The sequence below is a fragment of the Hyla sarda genome, chromosome 1, assembly GCF_029499605.1.
Source record: "Hyla sarda isolate aHylSar1 chromosome 1, aHylSar1.hap1, whole genome shotgun sequence".
In the NCBI taxonomy this organism is placed as follows: Eukaryota; Metazoa; Chordata; class Amphibia; order Anura; family Hylidae; genus Hyla; species Hyla sarda.
In genome coordinates this window covers 110,152,605-110,175,193 of record NC_079189.1, presented here as the reverse complement: position 1 = coordinate 110,175,193, position 22,589 = coordinate 110,152,605, and the positions used below count along the sequence as shown (strand labels likewise).

The 22,589-nt window shown below is 42.3% G+C and overlaps 1 protein-coding gene across 13 annotated transcripts in view; it reads left to right on the top strand.

The window, feature by feature from the left end:
• STOX2 (storkhead box 2) overlaps window positions 1-22,589 on the top strand; it is a 259,571-nt gene that overhangs the window by 224,961 nt on the left and 12,021 nt on the right. For 9 of the 13 annotated variants that reach the window (XM_056560151.1, XM_056560158.1, XM_056560171.1 and 6 more), the window contains exon 3: window positions 4,708-6,970. In XM_056560151.1, coding sequence (XP_056416126.1) covers window positions 4,708-6,970 — 2,263 coding nt within the window. Of the gene's footprint in view, window positions 1-2,491; window positions 2,541-4,707; window positions 6,971-11,131; window positions 11,326-13,883; window positions 14,106-22,589 lie in introns of those variants that run through there. The other 4 variants (XM_056560185.1, XM_056560191.1, XR_008889175.1 and 1 more) reach the window with 3 other exon arrangements.

The following is a 22,589-nucleotide window of genomic DNA, read 5'->3' as shown; positions in this document are numbered from 1 at the left end:
TGATGTCACAGTACAGGGATAATACACAGTGATGTCACAGTACAGGGATAATACACAGTGATGTCACAGTACAGGGATCATACACATTGATGTCACAGTACAGGGATAATACACAGTGATGTCACATTACAGGGATAATACACAGTGATGTCACATTACAGGGATAATACACAGTGATGTCACAGTACAGGGATAACACACAGTGATGTCACAGTACAGGGATAACACACAGTGATGTCACAGTACAGGGATAATACACGGTGATGTCACAGTACAGGAATAATACACACAATGATGTCACAGTACAGGGATAATACACAATGATGTCACAGTACAGGGATAATACACAGTGATGTCACAGTACAGGGATAATACACAGTGATATCACAGTACAGCGATAATACACACAGTGATGTCACATTACAGGGATAATACACAGTGATGTCACATTACAGGGATAATACACAGTGATGTCACAGTACAGGGATAATACACAGTGATGTCACAGTACAGGAATAATACACACAGTGATGTCCCAGTACAGGAATAATACACACAGTGATGTCACTGTACAGGAATAATAAACAGTGATGACACAGTACAGGAATAATACGCAAATGTCATGGTACAGGCATAATATACAGTGATGTCACAATACAGGGATCATACACATTGATGTCACAGTACAGGGATCATACACAGTGATGTCACAGTACAGAAATAATAAACACAGTGATGTCACAGTACAGGGATAACACACAGTGATGTCACAGTACAGGGATAATACACATAGTGATGTCACAGTACAGGGATAACACACAGTGATCTCACAGTACAGGGATAACACACAGTGATGTCACAGTACAGGAATAATACACACAGTGATGTCACAGTACAGGGATAATACACAGTGATGTCACAGTACAGGGATAATACACAGTGATGTCACAGTACAGGAATAATAAACACAGTGATGTCACAGTACAGTGATAATACATACAGTGATGGTACAGTACAGGGATAATACACAGATGTCACGGTACAGGCATAATATACAGTTATGTCACAATACAGAGATAATACACACAGTGATGTCACAGTACAGGGATAATACACACTGTGATGTCACAGTACAGGGTTCATACACAGTGATGTCACAGTACAGGGTTCATACACAGTGATGTCACAGTACAGGGTTCATACACAGTGATGTCACAGTACAGGGTTCATACACAGTGATGTCACAGACAGTACAGGAATAATACACACAGTGATGTCACAGTACATGGGATAACACACAGTGATGTCACAGTACAGAGATAATACACAGTGATGTCACAGTACAGGGATAACACACAGTGATGTCACAGTACAGAGATAATAACCACAGTTATGTCACAGTACAGAGTTAATGTATAGAGTAATGGGAGGAATAGCGTTGCATGCTGTGCCAGTCTTCCAACTGAATCTGTTGGAACTACCAGTGGTGTCTCTGCATGCAGTCTTTGATGGTAGTTTTAGTAGAAACCTTGGCCCCTGTTCAGCTTGTTTAGTTGTATAGATGTAAATTAACTCAACTCCTTTACCTAAAAACCCCAAATAGATCCTTACATATAAGTGCCAATAGCACTTGCCTCCATTAATTGTGTCTCTGTAGGTCATTTGGATTGGCCCAGTTTTGCAATAGTTTCGCACCAACAGGTGCTTCGTCCGGCCTTGGAGGCCAGACGAAGTACCTGTTGATGCAAAATGATTGTCTTACCACAATCCCTGCTATGTCTTCATTTTAATTCACAAATGAAATAAAGAAGGTTGGATACTATGGTGAGTGCCCCATCCGATTTCTTCTTGTATACTTGATAGTTATCTATTATAATTCTTTTAATAAAATGCTCTGCCCTGAAAGTACAAGAGCCTGGCCTTTCTGTTAGCATTCATCTGCTTCTGCCTACTTTCACCGTCCCTGTTTGTCAGTCACATCAGTCTCCACCCTGCTTACATCATGCAGTAAGTGGGAAGCTGTTACAGAAGAGTGACAGGCAGGCACTGACCATGTATTATATTGTTTATGACAGATGGAGGTGTGATTGTAGTAGGTGTTCCACTTTAGACTCATTGGACGCTTTTCATCCTTTTAATCAGTCCAGCCTGGTTGTATCATGTTTGGATTTCTCCCCCTGACATAGTTGTAGCCTTATGCAGCGGGGAGGAAATGCCTGTTCCATTAACGAAGTTCACCTTGGGTCAGCGTTCCTTGTGAGCAACAAACAAGACATAATCTTCTGTCTGCAAACTCAGTGTCAGGGCGCAACAGACTCTCTTGAGATGCAGAAAACGTACATGTCTGATGATTCAGTGTCCAGACAGCTTCTACTTTTGAATTATTAAAGAACTACATAATCTTAAGTAACAGTGTTGCTCCTGTCATCCAGTATTTTAAAGACTAGAACCTCTAATGCTAGGGTTTCCTAACAACCATGTGTATTTTTAGAAAGTTGAAGTAAGAAATGCTGCTTGAGAATGAAAAGCCCAGAGTTCAGGTGAACCTTCTTTTTTTCCAAGGTGGTATTGTTTGTGATAATTATCTTATTATTAGACTGGCCGCACACATTAACGGGAACTAATTGTGAGATTTTACCATATATAATGCTTGGCAACACGTTATATATGGTAAAATCTTCATCCTCACCATCCACCGGAGATGTTCCTACCTGCAGGGATGGTGAGGATGTGAAGTAAGTCTACTCCGCCAGCTCTGTAAGTAGTTCCTTAGCGGGGAGCTTTCTTACCTAGTCCTGTCTTCTCGGCTGTAGATCACTCCCCCTCAGTGTGATTGACAACCGGTCACAGCCCGCTTCGTTGCTCTTTTGTCTCTGCTTAGGAAGCAGACTGGTGGCAAAGGCTGTTGTAATTATAGCTGAACCCGCAGGACTAGGTAAGTATAGCTCCCCACCAAGGGAACTACTTAAGGGACGGCTGGGGACACTTTTAAACTTCATTAACACATCATCCCTGCAAGCAGAAACCTCTCCCAGGAACAATGAGGATATATAACGTGATGCCATAGCCAAGTTTGCATGGAATCTTAGGGGAGGGGTAAGCCTATGTCCTCAAGAACAAAACAATTTTATAAATGACATTTTTTTTTGTAGCTAAAAACTTGATCAGGGACAAGACAAGTCCCCATACATATTAGATGGTTGGCTAATTTACGGGTTTGAGCAATTACAGTATGACCAGCTTGAAACCAAAACATATACATGTTTCACACCTTAAGGACACGGCCCAATTTGGCCTTAAAAACACAGCCAATTTTTTATTTTTTTTTAAGTTTTCATTTTTTCCTCCTCCACTTCTAAAATCCATAACTCTTTTATATTTCCATTCACAGACCCATATGAGGGCTTGTTTTTTTTACGTGACCAATTGGGGGAGGGACTTTTTCAAATTTTTTCCCTTTTATGGTCCCCATAGGCGACTATCTATAGCAATCATCAGATTGCTAATACTGTTCAGTGCTATGCATAGGTATAGCACTGATCAGTATTATCGTCGATGTGCTCTTGTCTGCTGGAAGGCAGAGCAGAGCAGAAGACCCCGGGAAAGTGGTGAAGGCAGATGAGGGAACCTCCTTCTGCAATCTTGGCTGATCTGATCCCCGCGGCAGTGTCGCAAGCGATCAGATCAGCCATTTAAAGTGCCGCACTTCCGCAGATGCCGTGATGTGTATTGATCACGGCATCTGAGGAGTTAATGGCGGACATCAGCGTGATCATTGATATCGGCCATTACCGGCGGGTTTGCAGGTGCTGACAGCTGCCAGACTCGCTGTGAATGAAGAGAGCCCAGCTCCTGGGCTCACATCAAAGCGGCGCCGTAAATGTACGGCACTGTGCGCAAAGTTACTCGCTACAGTGCCGTACATTTACGGCGCATATCCTTAAGGGGTTAAAGGGTTACAGATCGCTGTTAATCTCTGTGTAGAACCACCCAAATGGCTACTTAGCTCAGGATACGCAGAGATGTACTTTTCCCACAAAACTATATATCAATCTGCTCAGCTCCTTCTGCTCTGTAGCTTACTGCCTGCAAACAGGACTGTATTTTTTAATGTGACAGGTTCCCTTTAATATCTTATCGCAACTGGTAGGAATATTTACAAATTGTATTAATGTAATTGCAATGTTATTTTCCTGTTGGATGTATATAAACTACAAAATCACAAAAAAGGATTTATTTTTAAAGTTAGTTTAGCCTTATGTGATTCCCTCATTGTTCAGTATAATATGCCGTTAGCATTCCTACACCACCTGGCAATGGCATTGGTGTTTATGTAGTAGAGTCTGTAGGGCTCCAAAGCACAGGGTCCTGGTAGCTAAGCCTCCCTCTGCACCTCTTAGATTGTCAGACAAAAAGGCACAACCATCAAATAATAAATTAGAGACAGGAAGATGGGAGGGAGTATTTTTCTATCTCCTAGATAAGCATATTCTTATTTTTTACCCTTAATAGCAAAATCAACAAGATCTGGTCAGTACTATGTTTTGTTTCTCCTGTATACATCATATAAAGAGTATTTATAGATAGAGTATTTATAATGCAGGATACTAGGTTAATCTTCAATCTAATTTTTTTTTAAAGTAAAGTATTACATATGTTGTGGATTATGTATCTAATATATTTTTCTTGCTGATTTTTTTCATTTAGGTGTGCCAACCCCAAGCCCTGAGATCCTGCGACATACACTCAATATGCTTGTCCGAGAAAGGAAAATCTATCCTACTCCAGATGGATACTTTATAGTGACGCCACAGACTTATTTCATAACCCCCTCCCTTATAAGAACTAACAGTAAATGGTACCATTTGGATGAGAGGATACCTGACCGGTCTCAGTGTACCTCTCCACAACCAGGAACTATTACGCCATCCCCTTCAGGATGTGTCAGGGATAGAACTCTCTCCAAAAACCACTGCGACTCTTGTCATTGCTGCAGAGAAGATATGCATAGCATCCATGCATCTACCTTACAAAGGAAATCTGCAAAAGACTGCAAAGACTCATATTGTCCCCCCTCATTGTGCCAGATTCCCCCTACAGAGAAAAGTAAAAGTACCATAAATTATTCATATAAAACAGAAACCCTCTCAAAACCTAAAGATGGGGAAAAGCCATCTAAAAAATTTGGTCTAAAATTGTTCAGGCTGAGTTTTAAAAAGGACAAGGCAAAACAGCTGGCAAATTTTTCAGCCCAATTCCCTCCTGAGGAATGGCCCCTTAGAGATGAAGACACACCAAATACTATACCCCGGGAAGTAGAGATGGAAATCATTAGACGAATAAACCCAGATTTAACAGTGGAAAATGTCGTGAGGCACACTGCACTAATGAAAAAACTTGAAGAAGAAAAATCTCAGAGAAGCAAAGCTGGCTCATCAGCTCATCATAGTGGAAGGAGCAGAAGAAGCAGGACACATAGAAAAACTCATGGAAAATCTCGGTCACATAGCAAGAATAGGGCTTCCAAAGGTGACCCTTCTGAAGGATCCCACTTAGACTTGCCTGGAGAGAGAGAATATGAATTTTATCATCCACGGAATCGATCACCAAGGGAAGGCTGTTTTATAATGGAGCGCAAAGGAGGAGAGAATTTTGTAGTACTCAGTAATCCAAATATGATAGAATCACATTTTCCTGTTACACCAGAATGGGATGTGTCTGGTGAACTGGCCAAAAGGAGGACTGAAATGCCTTTTCCTGAACCCTCGAGGGGGAGTTCCCATTCAAAGGTCCATCGAAGCCACAGCCATACACAGGATAGGAGGTCAAGGAATGAAAGGTCAAGTAAAGCCAAGGAAAGATCTAGGTCAATGGACAACTCAAAGGGACCTCTAAGTGGTGCTTCTTTAGGTACACCAGATGACTTAGGTGAAGGCTGCAGCCTTGATGAGAAAACACCAAGCCAGTCTTATATAGACGATGGTACTCTAAGGCCATCACATAGTAGTTTGAGTCATCAAAGGACTCTATCTTACAAAGATCCATGCGTTCCAGAATTAGCTAGTGGTGGTGCCGATACCCCTAAATCATGTAACCTGTTGGAACAAGGCAAGCTTCCAGAGACTTTATCATCGTACAGTGAACTTAATTCTTGTTCCAAAAAAACAGCAGATGACTATTTTCAGTGTAATACATCTAGTGAAACAATTCTCACTGCTCCATCCCCTTTAGGCAAAAATAAGGAGGACATTGACATGCCAAGTCTCACAGAAGGCTTAAAAAGACTTTCTCCTGCTGAGAAGCAACAACAACATATAGCGAGAGAACAAGGGGAATACAAAGATGACTCCCCAAAAGGTACTGTTAGTGGTCTATCAGTTGCTGCAACTAGTCAAAGCCCAGAATTGATTGCAAATGGGAGGTTGGTACCACATCATAATGCCGAATCAAGCAGCCTTGACAAAAGGAAAGAAATTTTCAGTAAAGATACTTTATTCAAACCTTTGCACAATAGCCTATCTGTGAACAGTTTTCATAAATCAGGTGTGGGTTTACTGAAATCGCACCAAAAAACTTCTCCTGAAACACTGCCAGCAAGCATTGAGAACTTTGAGCAACCAATTACCACCTCAGTCACCCCAAACCTTGCCGTCTCACCCAGGCCTCAAGAGCCAGCAGGAAATCAAGAAGCCTCTTTTGACTACTATAATGTGTCAGAAGATGATGAGTCAGAGGAAGGGACGCAGAAACCAACAGAGGAGGAAAAAAACCGAGATGACGTGGGGACGATGCAGTGGCTGCTACAACGGGAGAAGGAAAGGGATTTACAAAGGAAGTTCGAGAAAAACCTCACACTTCTGAATCCAAAGGAAACGGACAGCAGTGGCAGCCAGAGAGCCACCCACTCGGCTCGCTTGGACAGCATGGACAGTAGCAGCATTACTGTAGATAGTGGATTTAACTCCCCACGGTAAGAAGATATAGCATCTCAAGTGTCTGACATGTTCTGGTTATCTGGAATGAGTATGAAATGAGTGCATGGACTGTCATTTATTGCAGTTGCCATTGTGTGCTCAAACCGCATGTGTTAATTTGTATATTCCATTTGAATTCTGGTTCGTGCCACCAAATATTTCATGTACTTTTTTAGGTCTGTGTGAGGGATTTTTTATATTTTTTATTGCATCTCATTGGTAGAACTGATGTTATCTCCATAAACGCCAGATATTCAGTAAACACCACTGTAATTTGGACCTCATATTAATGGAACTCTTTTTATGAAAAAAAAAATCTAGGGGACTTTGGACTTGTTCATGGCAACTAAAACATATATTTTTTTTATTTGTTTTTCTATATTTTTTACTTCAGTTTCTTCAAAACGTTGTTTTTCCTCATTTCCGGTATATTTAGTTCTTAAATTCTATCCATTTTTGTTAACTGTTAAGATTATAAAAATTACTTATAATTTTCAGCAAAGGCACAAGGAATGGAGGAGTGCCATTGGCTACATGTCATTAAAATGAAGTCATTTCTATTTCATCTGTCAGTTCCTTTTTGTAAATCCATCCATTTGAGCAAATTTATCTCTATTTGTGGATAAAGGTATTGATAACCAGATCGGGACCCAACATAGATTTTCGTTTATGATTACTTCACAGTGATAGTCTGGGCAAAAATGAATATTACCACAAACTGACCCACTAGAAGCACTTAACATATCATGGGCTTTACTTGGCATCATGGGTTCTTCCACTTATGTAGTATACACTGTCAAGGTGTTACAGCTAGACTACAGTTAAGTCTTTGCAGCTATTGGCTGAATCTACAGAGCACTGATATAATACTTCTATTAGCTTTATAGCACAGATTTGTTTCAGATGGTTGGAAGGGACTGGTTATGACGATTGCTGCTAGTATCCCCATAATTTACAGGAAAGGCCCAATTGTGTGAAATTCCTTGAGTGGTTCAGGTTTAATGGTTATTTAATATGCATCAATGTCCAGTCATTGGAGGTCCAAATCCTGGCACCCCCACTGATCAGCAGATTAAAGGGGCCAACGGTCATGCTCATAATTCCTACCAAGCCCAGCTTCATACATTCAGTAGCAGCTATACCTAGTATTGCATCTCTTTCCTCTGAAAGGAATAGGACAAGCTGCAATATGAAGTAATAAATCAATTTACAAATCTATGGAAGTGTGATTAAAGGGGTACTCCGCACCCCTAGACATCTTATCCCCTATCCAAAGGATAGGGGATAAGATGTCAGATCGCCGGGGTCCCACTGCTGTGGGCCCCCGGGATCTCCGCTTCTGCACCCACCTGTTCAGCTTCCACCTCGCACCGGCAACGCTGGAGGCTTCGGAGCCCAACCACAATGGCGGACGAGCGTGAAGTCACGACTCCGCCCCGTGTGACGTTACGCCCCGTCCCCTCAATGCAAGTCTATGGGAGGTCCGTCACGCCCCCTCCCATAGACTTGCATTGAGGGGGCGGGGAGTGACGTCACACGGGGCGGAGTCATGATTTCATGCTCGTCCACCATTGTGGTCGTGCTCCGAAGCCTCCAGCATTGCCGGTGTGAGGCGGAAGCCGAACAGGTGGGTGCAGAAGCCAAGATCCTGGGGGCCCACAGCAGCGGGACCCCGACGATCTGACATCTTATCCCCTATCCTTTGGATAGGGGATAAGATGTCTAGGGGTGCGGAGTACACCTTTAATATAAGTTAAAGAGGCCACAGGAGACAAGCACCATAGCCCCTTCAGTTAACTGATCAGTTGGAGGTGGGGGGGGGGGGGGGTCCTGAAATTGGGCTATAGTGGTCAGCTATTGATGGCCTTTCCTATGGATTAACCATCAATATTAAAGCCCCAGAAACCCCTTTGAAGGGGTTCTCTGGCATTAAACTTTAAAAAAAAATAATATTGCCCAGGCTGTCAGCATTTAAAGAAAACTGGACTTACCTCCTTCCCTCTGCTCCCCGGTGTCTTCAGTATCCTGCCCCCTGCCACCGGTGTGGTCCCCTTTCTTGTTGCCAGAGGTTAACTCGTCAGACTGCAGATAAGCTAAACATATTAGGCCCTGGTACCAGGAAGAAGATCGGGGTTGGGGCTCAATACATCACTCTGCCCTTCAGCCTATGACTGGCGGAGGCAGAACATCGCTGCCACCAGTAATGAGCGGGGCTGCAGTTCCCGGCAAACAGGAAGGCCAAGTTTTCCTTTTTTTAAATGCTGGCAGCCTGACCATGATAAAAAAATAAAAGTTCAATGCTGGAGTTTCCCTTTTAGGTACCTGATATTTAGGCTATTTATCGTATTTGGTGTCAGAAGTTAGTTATTTTGCACTTCACACTAATTTTTAGATAGGTATCCTCTTAATGTTAACACTGGGCAGCAATATGTTAAATTGATTGGATAACCAAGTTGGCCATAGATTAAGGCTCTATTGCCAATCTAATATTTAAGGGGTCTGCAGATGTAGCTAACTAGACTAGATAGTTTGTTTGCTTATTTTTTTTTTATACCAGTTTGAATTAGCAAAAATTAATTTCTTTCCACTGCAACCTTAGAATTATTATGCCCATTTGGGCAAGCCAAACAATCAGGTCAATGGGAAAATTCAGCCATATCAATCAGCCAGTCATTATTTCCGTACAAAAGGGGTTGTCTAGTCTTATATTAAGTCTTTACTATTGTATTATTCTAATGAAAAAGTATACAACTTTCTAATTTACAATACTGTGTTTCAATGTATCATCATAATTTCTGTCAGCTTTTTATGTACATTTAATTTACATTTAGGGCCTAAACTTGCACACACACCGGATCTGTTACAATGACTCAGTATAGGCATTTCTATGTGAACCAAACAAAGCAGTACAAATCACTGTCCTTTTTGTAGGCTGAGAGCTTATAAACAGTGTTACAACTTTTTATCAGAGTTACTCTGTCCTCTGACAGTAAGCAGGGTGCTCATACTCAGGCACCTTGTGCAGCATGAGCCAGATTTATCAACAGGGAATAGGCTATGAACAAGGCCATGTAGACTCAAAGGGGTTATCCAGTTGGATAACGATTCATTTTCTCCAAAACTACTCCGACTGTGTGGGAGACCTTTACTCACCTCAAGCACTCCTCATTGCCTCTGGTGTCCTGCTCCAGTCCCTCGATCAGCACCTGAGTCCACTCGCAGAATCTCTGGCTGCAGCAGTGTCCCATGTCAGCCAGCCACTCAGTGAGCGGCAGTATGACACATTGAGCCCGGGCTCTACAGTCACACTGCAGCTTAGAAAGACTATCTCTTTGGGGCACTGGAGCAGATCATCAAAGACTGCGCAAGAGTGCTAGTGGTGAGTAAAGGTTTATTAGTTTTTTTTATATCCCACATAATGGCCATAGTTTTAAAAAACAAACCCCTCCCATTGGATACCCCCTTTAGTGTCTATGGTGACTTTCCACCAACAGATGGTGTCTGTTGAGAGAAACATTCGGCATGTTGGATTTTTGCCACCTAACCATTTTGTCCTAGGAGGGATAAGCCAATGCCAGAGTTTTCTGTCTGCTGCTTACCCCTCCTCTCCGGAAACATGAACATTTAGTTATGCCAAAGTTCATGTGTATGAGGATTTTGGGAGTGATCTCTATCATCCATTAGTTATTGAAAATGTATGGGCACCTTTAGCGCTTGTATCAAGAAGCTCTGCACACGTGCATATGTGCCAGAAAAGCAGCCAAAGGGCTCCATAAATATGGTATTCAGCCTAAATACTGGCAGAAATACATTGATAAATCAGCCCTAAAAATATTTTAAAGTTGCACAGCTTTTTATGATATATTGATGAAACATAAGATAGGACAACCCCTTTAAGTGATCCAGAAACCATATTTTAATATCAAATTCACTGTACCATAATATTTTGGTTTCATACCTCCCAACATTTCTGCTGAAAAAACAGGAAAAATAAGGCCATGCTTTTCATACTCACATGACCAACCCTAGCCCATAAGCCTAGTCCCTTTTATGTTATATTTATATTTCACTTTAAGCCACACTTAATTTTACCACCAAAAATCAGAACTGTTGGGGGGTATGCAGATATTATATTATGTGCATATATTTCTCCATAGAGCTCCCCAAAGCATGCCAGACTCCACAAAGTGAGCCTCTTCTGCAGCAGCTGCTTTAGGTAACATCTTGGGACGACAATCACAAAATGCAGACTCGAAGTCAGATTTAGAGCATCCAACTACTCTGCCTTATACAAGAACTCACTCGAAGTCTTTAGATGACTTCCAATGGCCCATTTGTGCCTGCAGATTTGGTGAGTGAATTAATACATTCTACCTACATTCAGTTTCCATTCATTGAAATTTTGAAATATGAGCTAGTTATTTCTACCCAAGATATTAACAGAAATATAAACTCTAAGGGAGAGATTCATCAAGACCTGTGCCGAGGAACAGTTGACCAGTTGACCATAGCAACCAATCAAATCTCTTCTTTTATTTTTATAGGCCTTTTCAAAAATGAAAGAAATTATCTGATTGGTTGCTATGAGGAACTAGTCGATTTTTCCTCTGCACAAGTTTTGATGACTCTCCCCATAAGTTCTTATATCAGGGGCCAAGAATTTTAGTAGGTTCACTGTGTAAGTGTATACCACAGGTTAAAAATGAGCGCATGTGAAAAAGAGTTTCATTTTACACATGAATTATAAGGCTGGGTTCACACAGAACATAATACAGACACATTTTTGTGGATGCAGTTTTTCTACATTCTGAAGACATTACATATTTTCATTTAAAACAAGAACAATTTAAAAAGAAATCACCTTCCTAAATAGTGTCTAAAAAAAAGCCTAAAAAGAAGTCTTTGTAAGTCATTTATCTAGTTATCTGATTGGTCGCAGATCTGTGTGTATCCCATTCTGCTCTCCCCTCCCATCTCTGTGTTAGGCCTCTTTCACAAGGTAATGTTCTTGTCAGTTTTAGTATCATTATTTGTGAGCCAAAGTCAGGAGGGGAAAAACACAATTAAATGTACATTATAATGTCAAGATTTCCTGCTCTTTAAAAGGGTTCTCCAGCAGAATAACACATTTTTTAAAATCAACTTGAACCAGAAAGTTAAACAGATTTGTAAATTACTTCTATATAAAAATCTTAATCCTTCCAGTACTTATCAGCTGCTGTATTCTCCACAGGAAGTTGTATTTCTTTCTGGAATTCTTTTCAGTCTGACCACAATGCTCTCTGCTGACACCTCTGTCTGTGTCAGGAACTGTCCAGAGTAGGAGCAAATCCCCATAGCAAATCTCTCCTACTCTGGACAGTTCTTGATACGGACAGAGAGAGCACTGTGGTCAGAAAAGAACTACTCAACTTCGTTTGGAGCATACAGCAGCTAATAGGATAAAGATTTTTAAATAGAAGTCATTTACTAATTTCTTTAACTTTGTGGCACCAGTTGATTAAAAAGAAAAAAACGTTTTCCACCGGAGTACCCCTTTAATGTTTTGGACACAGTCCTAGTTTTAGCTTACAAATACTAATGCAAATGCTGCCCAAAACACTGCCGCGTGAAAGTGGCCTAAAGATGGCCATATGCATTTGATGAAAGTAGGCTCATGGTTGAACAACCCTTTGACAAATGGCTGTCTGGAGAACGATTATTTTGCAGACACAGCCATACACAATTGAGTGCATTGGTCCATTTGCTCCATTGGACAAACAATCTTTCTGGAAATTTTCTGGAACTATTTGAGAATATTCTGTGTTAAAAGGTTGCTTATCCCATGTCCCCTTTTTCCGGACAATAGCCGTCATTGGTCAGTTAAAACAATTAATTGTTGTTTAGCTTGACTGATGTTTGTTTTGATTGAAATCATTTACTTTCATTAACTTTAATTTTAGGTGTGTGGAGAGTTAGGAGAGTATACATGGAGGGAAGCTTACACATGCTGTGGATAGGGAGAAAGTCACATAATAGGCAGCTCACATAGACAAAATCACATGGTCTGTGTACAAGTGTTGTACCTACAAACTCTAGATCAGTGTACCTCCAGACAAAGGCTGTCCAGACTTTCTGAGAATTGTAGTTTTGCAACAGCTGAAGGCACTTTGGTTGGCAAACACTGCTATAGACTCCTAAAACACAAAGGCCTCACATCCCACATATATTATAGGGTGGACACACACATAAGAAAAATCGGAACCTAGAAGCTGCCTGTAAACTAAATAACAGAGAGATTGTTTTTATTTCCATGTCAAAAGTGTCCAAGGCCTTTATGTATACATCTTTATGGCATGGATGTCCATTTTCATGCTAGAAATGTTATAACCAATTCAATCTTGCAGCACTGACAAAGAATCTTGCATTAGATAGAAAGGTAAGGAATGCAGTGATTAATGCATACATTTCTCAGTCAGTTTCTGCAGGAATACATAACAATAATAATCTGTATTTGGCACCAACATATTCTTAATAATTGTAGCGCTTTACAATAGTTAAAGTAACCAGTTAAATGATAACTCCTCAAACCAAATAAATGAACTATGAGAAAAAAATGAAGACTGGTCCCTGCTCATAAAAAAAATTAGTCTAACGTCAGAGTCACACATAGCGTATACGCAGTGTATGTCGCTGCTGTACCAATCACAAAAACTACAGCTTTTTGCTTGCAAGTTTATGAAATATCAATTTAAAAAGCTTTCTCTCAATATATGACCAGTCATATCTGCTGCTGGGATCCACTTGATTGGGTGATATAGGGGGATATACATAGAGCATGTTGACAGTTGTTGATCCAGTGTTATATGATATATTTATGAGCCATCATCTATCTGATTGATTTGTGTCTTTATGTGCCTATGTGTAAAGGTCAGAGTAGTGGATGGAGAAAGCCACACCAGGGAGTGGAGTTTAATGAGCCGCTGGTTTTCAACCAGAGCCCGCCGCAAAACGGGATGGACTTGCTGCGGCAGGCAAACTCCCAGGTCACTACCCCTGGTACAACTAACCCAGAGTGGCGGCCGATGTGAGGCGTTATAAAGAGGAAATTCAGAGACAGGACCTGGCAGGAAGGTCAGGGCTGGCGGCTAGGTACGTGGTCAGAAATTTTTAAAAAACGGTAGACATGTGCAGAACCAAAAAATTTTTTTTGTTAGTTTTCATTTTTAAAATTTTTTCGGTTCTGAGAATATTCGGAATGCTGTGCATTCGTCATATTCGGTTTTCGGATGCATCCGCGAATTTCTTTTCCGTTTTCGGATGCATTCGTTTAAAAAATCGGATGCATTCGTTAAAAACAATGAATGCATTCGTTAATTCTGATTTTTGGTTCTGCACATGTCTAGTGATCCCTCAACATACGATGGTAATTCGCATGTTGAGGGATTCGTGCAATGTAAAAAAGTAAAGTACTACCGTATATACTCGAGTATAAGCCGAGTTTTTCAGCACTATTTTTCGTGCTGAAAACACCCCCCTCGGCTTATACTCGGGTGAACTCTCCACCCGCAGTGGTCTTCAACCTGCGGACCTCCAGAGGTTTCAAAACTACAACTCCCAGCAAGCCCGGGCAGCCATCGGCTGTCCTGGCTTGCTGGAAGTTGTGGTTTTGAAACCTCTGGAGGTCCGCAGGTTGAAGACCACTGCAGCCTTCGACATCATCCAGCCCCCTCTCACCCCCTTTAGTTCTGTACTCGCCTCCGTTCGGCGCTGGTCCGGTGCTGCAGGACTGTCCGGTGAGGAGGTCGTCCAGTGGGATAGTGGTTCCGGGCTGCTATCTTCACCAGGGAGGCCTCTTCTAAGCGCTTCGGGCCCGGCCCCAGAATAGTCACGTTGCCTTGACGACGACGCAGAGGTACGTTCATTACCAACATCCTTCTGCGTCATCGTCAAGGCAACGCCTCTATTCTGGGCCCGAAGCGCGGAGAAGAGGCGCCCCCGGTGAAGATAGCAGCCCGGAACCACTATCCCACCGGACGACCTCCTCACCGGACAGTCCTGCAGCACTGGACCAGCGCCGAGCGGAGGTGAGTACAGAACTAAAGGGGGTGAGAGGGGGCTGGATGATGTCGAAGGCCGCAGTGGTCTTCAACCTGCGGACCTCCAGAGGTTTCAAAACTACAACTCCCAGCAAGCCCGGACAGCCGATGGCTGCCCGGGCTTGCTGGGAGTTGTAGTTTTGAAACCTCTGGAGGTCCGCAGGTTGAAGACCACTGAGGGCGGATAGTTCACTAGAGGATGATGACAAGGGGATGATGACAAGGGGATGATGAAGGGGGGGGGTGTGGGATGATGACAAGGGGATGATGACAAGGGCATGATGAAGGGGGGTGTGTGGGATGATGACAAGGGGATGATGAAGGGGGGGTGTGGGATGATGACAAGGGGATGATGAAGGGGGGTGTGTGTCTCTAACCTGATCATCAACAGCAGGTTCCCCAGAAGAAGTGGGCAGAGGAAGAGGTGGATGAGGGTGGCGACCGTAGACGATGACTAATGGAGAAGTTCTTGTAGCCTCAGAGTCCCGGTGGTTATAGGAAAACTCCGCCCTAGGTAACAGATTGACCCAAACGTCTTGCCGTGCCGAAACAAAATGGATAATCCCCTAAATTGTGGTTCCCCCTCTCTATCTGGCCCTTGGTCTGCGGGTAATATGCCGAAGAGAAGTCCAACTTGACCTTGAGGCAAGAGCAGAGAGCTCAACCAAATTTGTAGACAAACTGGACCCCTCTATCAGAGACAATGTGTAGCGGCCATCCATGAAGGCAAAAAATATGCCGGAAAAATTGATCCACCAGCTGTGGGTCAGTGGGAAGACCAGGCAGTGGTACAAAATGGGCCATTTTAGAGAAACGATCCGTGACCACCCAAATGACCGTGTTGTTGGAGGAGGACGGCAGATCCGTGATGAAGTCCATAGGAATGTGTCCATGGACACTCCGTAATTGGCAAAGGTTGTAAGAGGTTGTAACCCGCAGGCTTAAGACGAGGAATCTTGTCATGAGCACAGGTGGTGCAGGATGAACAAAATCGGTAACATCGCATTCCAGGTTCGGCCACCAGTAATGACTAGAAATGAGCAGAAAGCCTTCAGCACTCCAGGATGCCTGGCCAGCAAAGAAGAATGTCCCCAGTCCAACACCTTAAGTCTTAGGTGGAAAGGCACAAAAGACTTCCCCGGGGGTACTTGCTGAAGGTCAACTGGCGCGACCTCAATCGGACAATATGCCGTATGGTGGAGTCCAGGCCCACCACATCAGTGGACCTAGAAAGGTGTTCCTGGTCGCTGGCTGAAAATGAATAAGGAAATTTAATCTGAAAAAGAAAAGAGACCATCTGGCCTGTCGAGGATTCAGTCACTGAGCAGACTTTAAATACAGGAGATTTTTATGATCCGAATAAATATTGACAGGATTGAAGATCCTTCCAGAAAGTGACACCATTCTTCCAGGGTGAGCTTAATGGCCAAGAGTTCCCAATCGCCAATGGTGTAATTCCTCTCAGCAGGCGAAAACGTCTTGGAAAGAACCCTCAAGTCACCGTTTTACCCCTGGAATTCTTCTGGGTCAGGACCCCACCGACACCTACAGAGGAGGCATCCACCTCGAGAAAGAACAGTTTTTCTAGGTCGGGTCTCGTCAGAATAGGTGCGGAAGAAAAAGCTGACTTCAATCGGGAAAAAGTTTCTTCAGCCTGAGCAGGCCAGTATTTGGGGTTACCATTCTTCTTGGTGAGAGCCACAATCAGTGCTACCAATGTAGAGAAGTTCGGTATGAACTGTCAATAATAATTGGAAAATTCAATGAAGCACTGTTTAGCCCGCAAGCCAGAAGGTCGTGGCCAGTTAAGAACATCAGACAGTTTGTCAGGGTCCATCTGGAGGCCTTGGTTAGAAACAATATAGCCACGGAACAGTAAACTAGTCTGCTCAAAGAGACATTTCTCGAGTTTGGCGTAGAGACAGTTACTCTGTAGCTACTCATCGCAGGACCTGGCGCACATGGACCTCCAAGTTAGGTGAGAAGATCAGGATGACGTCGAAATACACCAAGACACAAGTATAAAGGAGGTCCCGGAAGATTTCATTGACAAATTCCTGGAAGACGGCTGGGGCATTACAGAGACCAAATGGCATTACTAAGTACTCGAAATGCCCATCACGGGTATTAAAGGCAGTCTTCCATTCGTCTCCTTCCCAATTTCTGATCAAATTATATGCTCCTCTTAGATCCAGTTTGAAGAAGACCTTGGCACACCACAGGCAGTCAAAAAGTTCAGCAATCAATGGAAGAGGGTACCGGTGCTTGATCGTGATTTTATTGTGCTCCCGGTAATCAATACATGGGCGAAGAGACCCATGCTTCTTCTCCACAATTAAAAATCCAGCACCAGCAGAAGAAGAATATTTCCGGATGAATCCCTTTTGCAGATTCTCCTTGATATACACTGTCATGGCTTTAGTTTCAGGAGCCGACAAAGTGTAGTTCTTCCTTGCGGAGGTGTAGAACCAGGCTGAAGGTCAATTGGACAGTCATAGGGGCGATGTGGAGGAAGACACTCAGCCTGTTTTTCGCAGAATACATCTACAAAGTCCTGATATGGAAGAGGCAGACCCGTCAGAGAAGGAGGAGGCATGGAACACTTCAGTTGTGGAGAGGCCAGACAGTCTTGTACCTAGCAAGAGACTTCGCTGCAATGCTAGTCAAGAAACGGGGAGTGACGTGGCAGCCAGGAAAGACCTAGAAGAACTGAGAAAGAACAGTGGGGAAGCACATAGAACTTGATCCTCTCCTTGTGCAAGACTCCCACTTGCAACATTAGTGGTTCAATGAGAAATTGCACCACGTAGTTCAGGCATTCCCCATTTACAAACGAAATGGCTTAACAAGGCGTGTGACCGGAAGAGGATATTTATGGACCAGGGAGGCATTAATGAGGTTCTCAGCAGAGCCAGAATCCAAAAAGGCTGAAGCGTGGAACGAGAATCCGGAAGAGGTGGAAAGTTGAACCGGCATGGTCAACCAAGGAGAGGGAGTATTCACACCTAGAGATGCCTCTCCCACGTGCTCTAGGTGTGTGCGTTTCCCGGCGTCGAGGCCGTAGAGGGCAATTATTGCGGAAATGCACTGTACTGGCAGAATAAAGACACAAATTTTAATCGTGTCGGCGAGACCTCTCCTGCTGGATCAAGTGGGCACAATCCACCTGCATAAGTTCCTCGGCCACTAGCGGCATAGGAGGTTGAGGCGGCCGCTGGAACAACAGGGCCAGTCGGAAAAAATGACGCGTACAGGCTGGTTCGTGTTCTTTGCAGGGACCTTCCTGCCTTTTCACCAGAGCCTGCCGCAAAGCGGGATGGACTTGCTGCGGCAGGCGAACTCCCAGGTCGCTACCCCTGGTACACCTGACCCACAGTGGCTGCCGAGGTGAGGCATGATACAAGTTAAAAGGGAAATTCAGAGACGGGAACTGGCAGGAAGGTCAGGGCTGGCGGCTAGGTACGTGGTCAGGACACGTAGAAAAACTGTACTGGTACATGGTATAGACAGGACACTGCAAGGTACGCTTTCTCAATGGCTACAAGCCACAAAGATCCAGCAGGGGTCAAGAGGAAGTGCGGATGTGCAGAAGTGCAGAGCTGGCATGTGCACGCCATAGGAATCGGGGTATGGGCATGCCGGCAGTCAGAGGAAGCAGAGGGGCGTGGTGAGGTAAGTAACCGCCGGCTGACTGAGTGCGATCGCAGCCGGATATGATGGGCCGCGGCGTGACTAATGACACTATGTATATTCCATACTCACTCTCTCCATGCTATTCTCTTGAACTGTTTGTAATTTGAGAGGGAGGGGGGGGGGCAGGCACGTTGGGATTGCTTTAATGTTCTATCTATAATCTAGTTTCTCTTATTTTTGTGGAGCACTTGCGTGTGAACCTTTGTGTCATCTAATAATTTAAGCATTATTTTCTGGATCTAGCCCTTCCCTTTGGCCCTCAGTAGAAGATTAGTTATTTGTGGGTCTTAGGGTGTGGATACACTATGCTATTATTATTTTGGTAAATGCTTGGACTTGTTTGGTTTGTTTGATCTAATAAAATTAACATTTAGATTTTTGGATATTCTCCAGGGTTACATGAAAGTTATCCCAGATAATCTACTGTAGAGAAGTTAAGGATTTTATGGAACTAAAACCTGAATGGTTTATCCATAGGATTGGCCATCATTGTTTTATTAACAGTGACTCCCTTCATTCTGCTAATTGGTGGGATCTCAGACGTTGGACTTTCATTGATCAATAATTCCCTATCCTAAGGCCATTAACTTTGTGTGTGTGTGTATATATATATATATATATATGTATGCGGTACCAGTCAAAAGTTTTGACACACCTTTTCATTACATATATAAAAAATGTTTTTATATTTTACATTGTAGATTCAGATTGAAGACTAGAAAGATAAGAAGGAACACCTATGGAATTAAGTATAAACAAAGAAACGTGTTAAAGATAGCAGAATGTGCTATTTGTGTTTTTATTCCATTCAAAGTACCCCCCTTTTGATAATTGCTTTGTCCACTCTTGGCATTCTCTCTATCAGCTTCATGAGGCAGTCTTATGAAATGGTTTTCCAACAGTGTAATGTTTATTTCTTGTGTTTCTTGGCCCAATCCATACTCCCCTTCATCTCCCTGATCCACTTCTATGCAATGATTTGACGTCTCATCCTCACACTCTCTGCTGAACAGTTGACATTGAGAGGTTTCTGGTACTTGATCTCAGTAAAACATATATGTGGGATCTGTACAGCATGTATTTAAGGTGCATTCAATTAGCAGTTTCTGAACCTAGTACCAAATAAACCTATCTTCTGCAGTAGAGGTAACTCTTATTCTTCCTTTCCTGAGCCAATCATTGTAGGTTCCTTCAGAGTTTCATCATAGCGTTTGATGGTTTTCATGACCATACTTGAGGAAACTCTCAAACTTCTTGCATTTTTCTGTATTGAATGGCTTTAATTTTTTTAAAGTCAAAAGCTTTCTATAAACTTGTATGAGATTAGATTAACTGTTTAGATTGATGACAAGGTTATTTTAGTGTTCTGACTGCTTTTATTGAGCTCTCTCCATTTCAGGTGTGGGACCAGAACTTGAACTGTTTGTAAGTAGTACACACATAGGTACTTCCTCTATTAGTTGCCTGTCCAATCACAGAACAGGACCTATTCTTTCCTGCTATACCTAGGCTTAGTGCTGGTGCAAAGACTCTGTATAGGCTGGCACTGTGCGATGATTTACACAGCACACTTTTATAGATGTTATGTGGAGGGAGAATGGGCTTCTGCTGCACTGGATTTACAAGGTGCAATGGAAACAGAAATTGGAATAACAACATCAGTACAACAAGGATGGGGATACACTAAGCACTGCACTGCTGTTGCTGAGGTTTGAGGGAATACTTGATTTTCCCATTCAGGGACAGTACAGATCCTCTGGAGGCTCATAGATTGTAGACATACAGTTCTCCTTTCTCCCTCACATCACTGTGGCTAAGCACCACCCTCATTTCTTGTGTTCTATCCTAGTATTTCTAGTATTAGAATTTCCCTGGCAGCAGGCAGTGGAGAGCAGATTGCATGGAGGGGAGACGCCTAATGGATGTGACTTTAGAGCTATTTTTCTGGGGTAAGGAGTCACTTTTGGAAATAATGTGATTTACCAAAATCACAGGAATCATGTAGGCTATGAAATGGAGGGAAGTTGTTAACAATTACAATACTCATTTAAAATAATGATGAACCATCATTTTTCTATATTTTGCTTATTTGTTTTGTATAATAATGGGACTTAGAGCAGTAGGTAAATAGAGCTTTGCCCTGTATTAAACTGTGGATTGAGAGAATGCCAAGAGTTTGCAAAGCTGTCCTCAAGGGTTCTACTTTAAAGAATCTGAAGCATAAAATATATTCTAGTTTGTTTGACACAATTTTTTTTGTTTACTACTTAATTTCATGAGTGTTCCTTCATAGTCTCCATGTCTTCAATATGAATCTACAATGTAGAAAAAAAACAAGGGATATACGTACAGCGTGTCTTAACTTTATTGGTACTATGTGTATGTGAATATATATTTCTTCTAATACGGTTAATACCAGGGATGGATAAATTGCTTTAATAGACTTTAGGAGACAATTTCTCTTTGCCAGGCAATAAGAACTTTTTACAGATATTCCCAAGTGTTGGCTGTCTGGTTAGTGCAATATGTTACCCAGGGTTCCCAAATTTTAAGCTAGTGTGAAAATTCGAAAATACAATACATTTGGGAAGTTTTTAATTTTTTCACATTTTTTTCTGCTGAAATCTTGTGCAAAAATAAAAGAAATGTGCATGTTCCTCCATCAATCTGCACTCAATACACCATAATGAGAATGTGATATTTTTTTTTATTAAGTTTTGTTAATTTATTAAAAAAGGAAAAACTGAAATGTCACCTATATCTAAGTTTCTAGACTCTGTTATAATGTCTAGCTCTGGAGACCCTCCCATTTCTCTTGATAATATTTGAGATGTTTCTACACCTTGATTGGAGTCACATGAGGTAAATTCAGCTGATTGGACAGGATTTGGGAAGACACAGCCCTGTCTATATACAGTCTCACAGCTAACAATGCATATCAGAGTAAAGGCAAAGCCATGAGGTGGAAAGAACTGACTGTAGAGCACAGAGACAGGATTGTGTTAAGGCACAGATCTGGATAAGGGTACAAAAATGTTGTTGCACTGAAAGTTCCCAAGAGCAGAGTGACCTCCATTATTCTTGTTTGAAACAACCAGGATTCTTCACAGAGCTGATTGCACCACCAAACTAAGTAATTGGGGGGCCTTGGCAAGAAAGGTGACCAAGAACCTAAAGATCACTCTGGCTGACCTGTAGATCCTCTAAGATTCTTTGTGAAGATGGGAGAAACTTCTAGAAGGTCAAATATTACTGAAACACTTTACCAATCTGGGCTTTATGGTAGGGTGGCTAGAAAGACTCCTCCTCACAATAAAAGAAACAAAAGCACAACAGGAATTTGCAAAAATACACCTAAAGGAGCCTGACTGTAACAATTTTCTTTGATCTGAAGAAACCAAGATAAAAGTTTTTGTGCTAAATTTTAATAGTCTTGTCTGAAGGAAACCAGACACTGCTTGTTGCCTGCCCAATACCATCCCTACAGTAAAGCATGGTGGTGACAGCATCATACTGTGGGATTTTTTTTTTTTTAGTGGTTGGGAAAGGGGGTATGGTCAGGTTTAAGGGAAATCTGAATGGAGCAAAGTAGAGAGATATGCTGAGCCCCTTGGGGACAAAGCCCATTTTGACCTTAAGGACGAGGCCAATTTTCGTTTTTGCACTTTCATTTTTTCCTCCTTCCCTTCTAAAAATCATAATGCTTTAAATTTTCCACCTACAGACCCATATAAGGGCTTGTTTTTTGTGTTACCAATTGTACTTTGTACTGACATCACTGATTTTATAACCTAATCTGTGGTGAAACAAAAAAAACGTATTTGTGGTGTAAAATAAAAAAAAT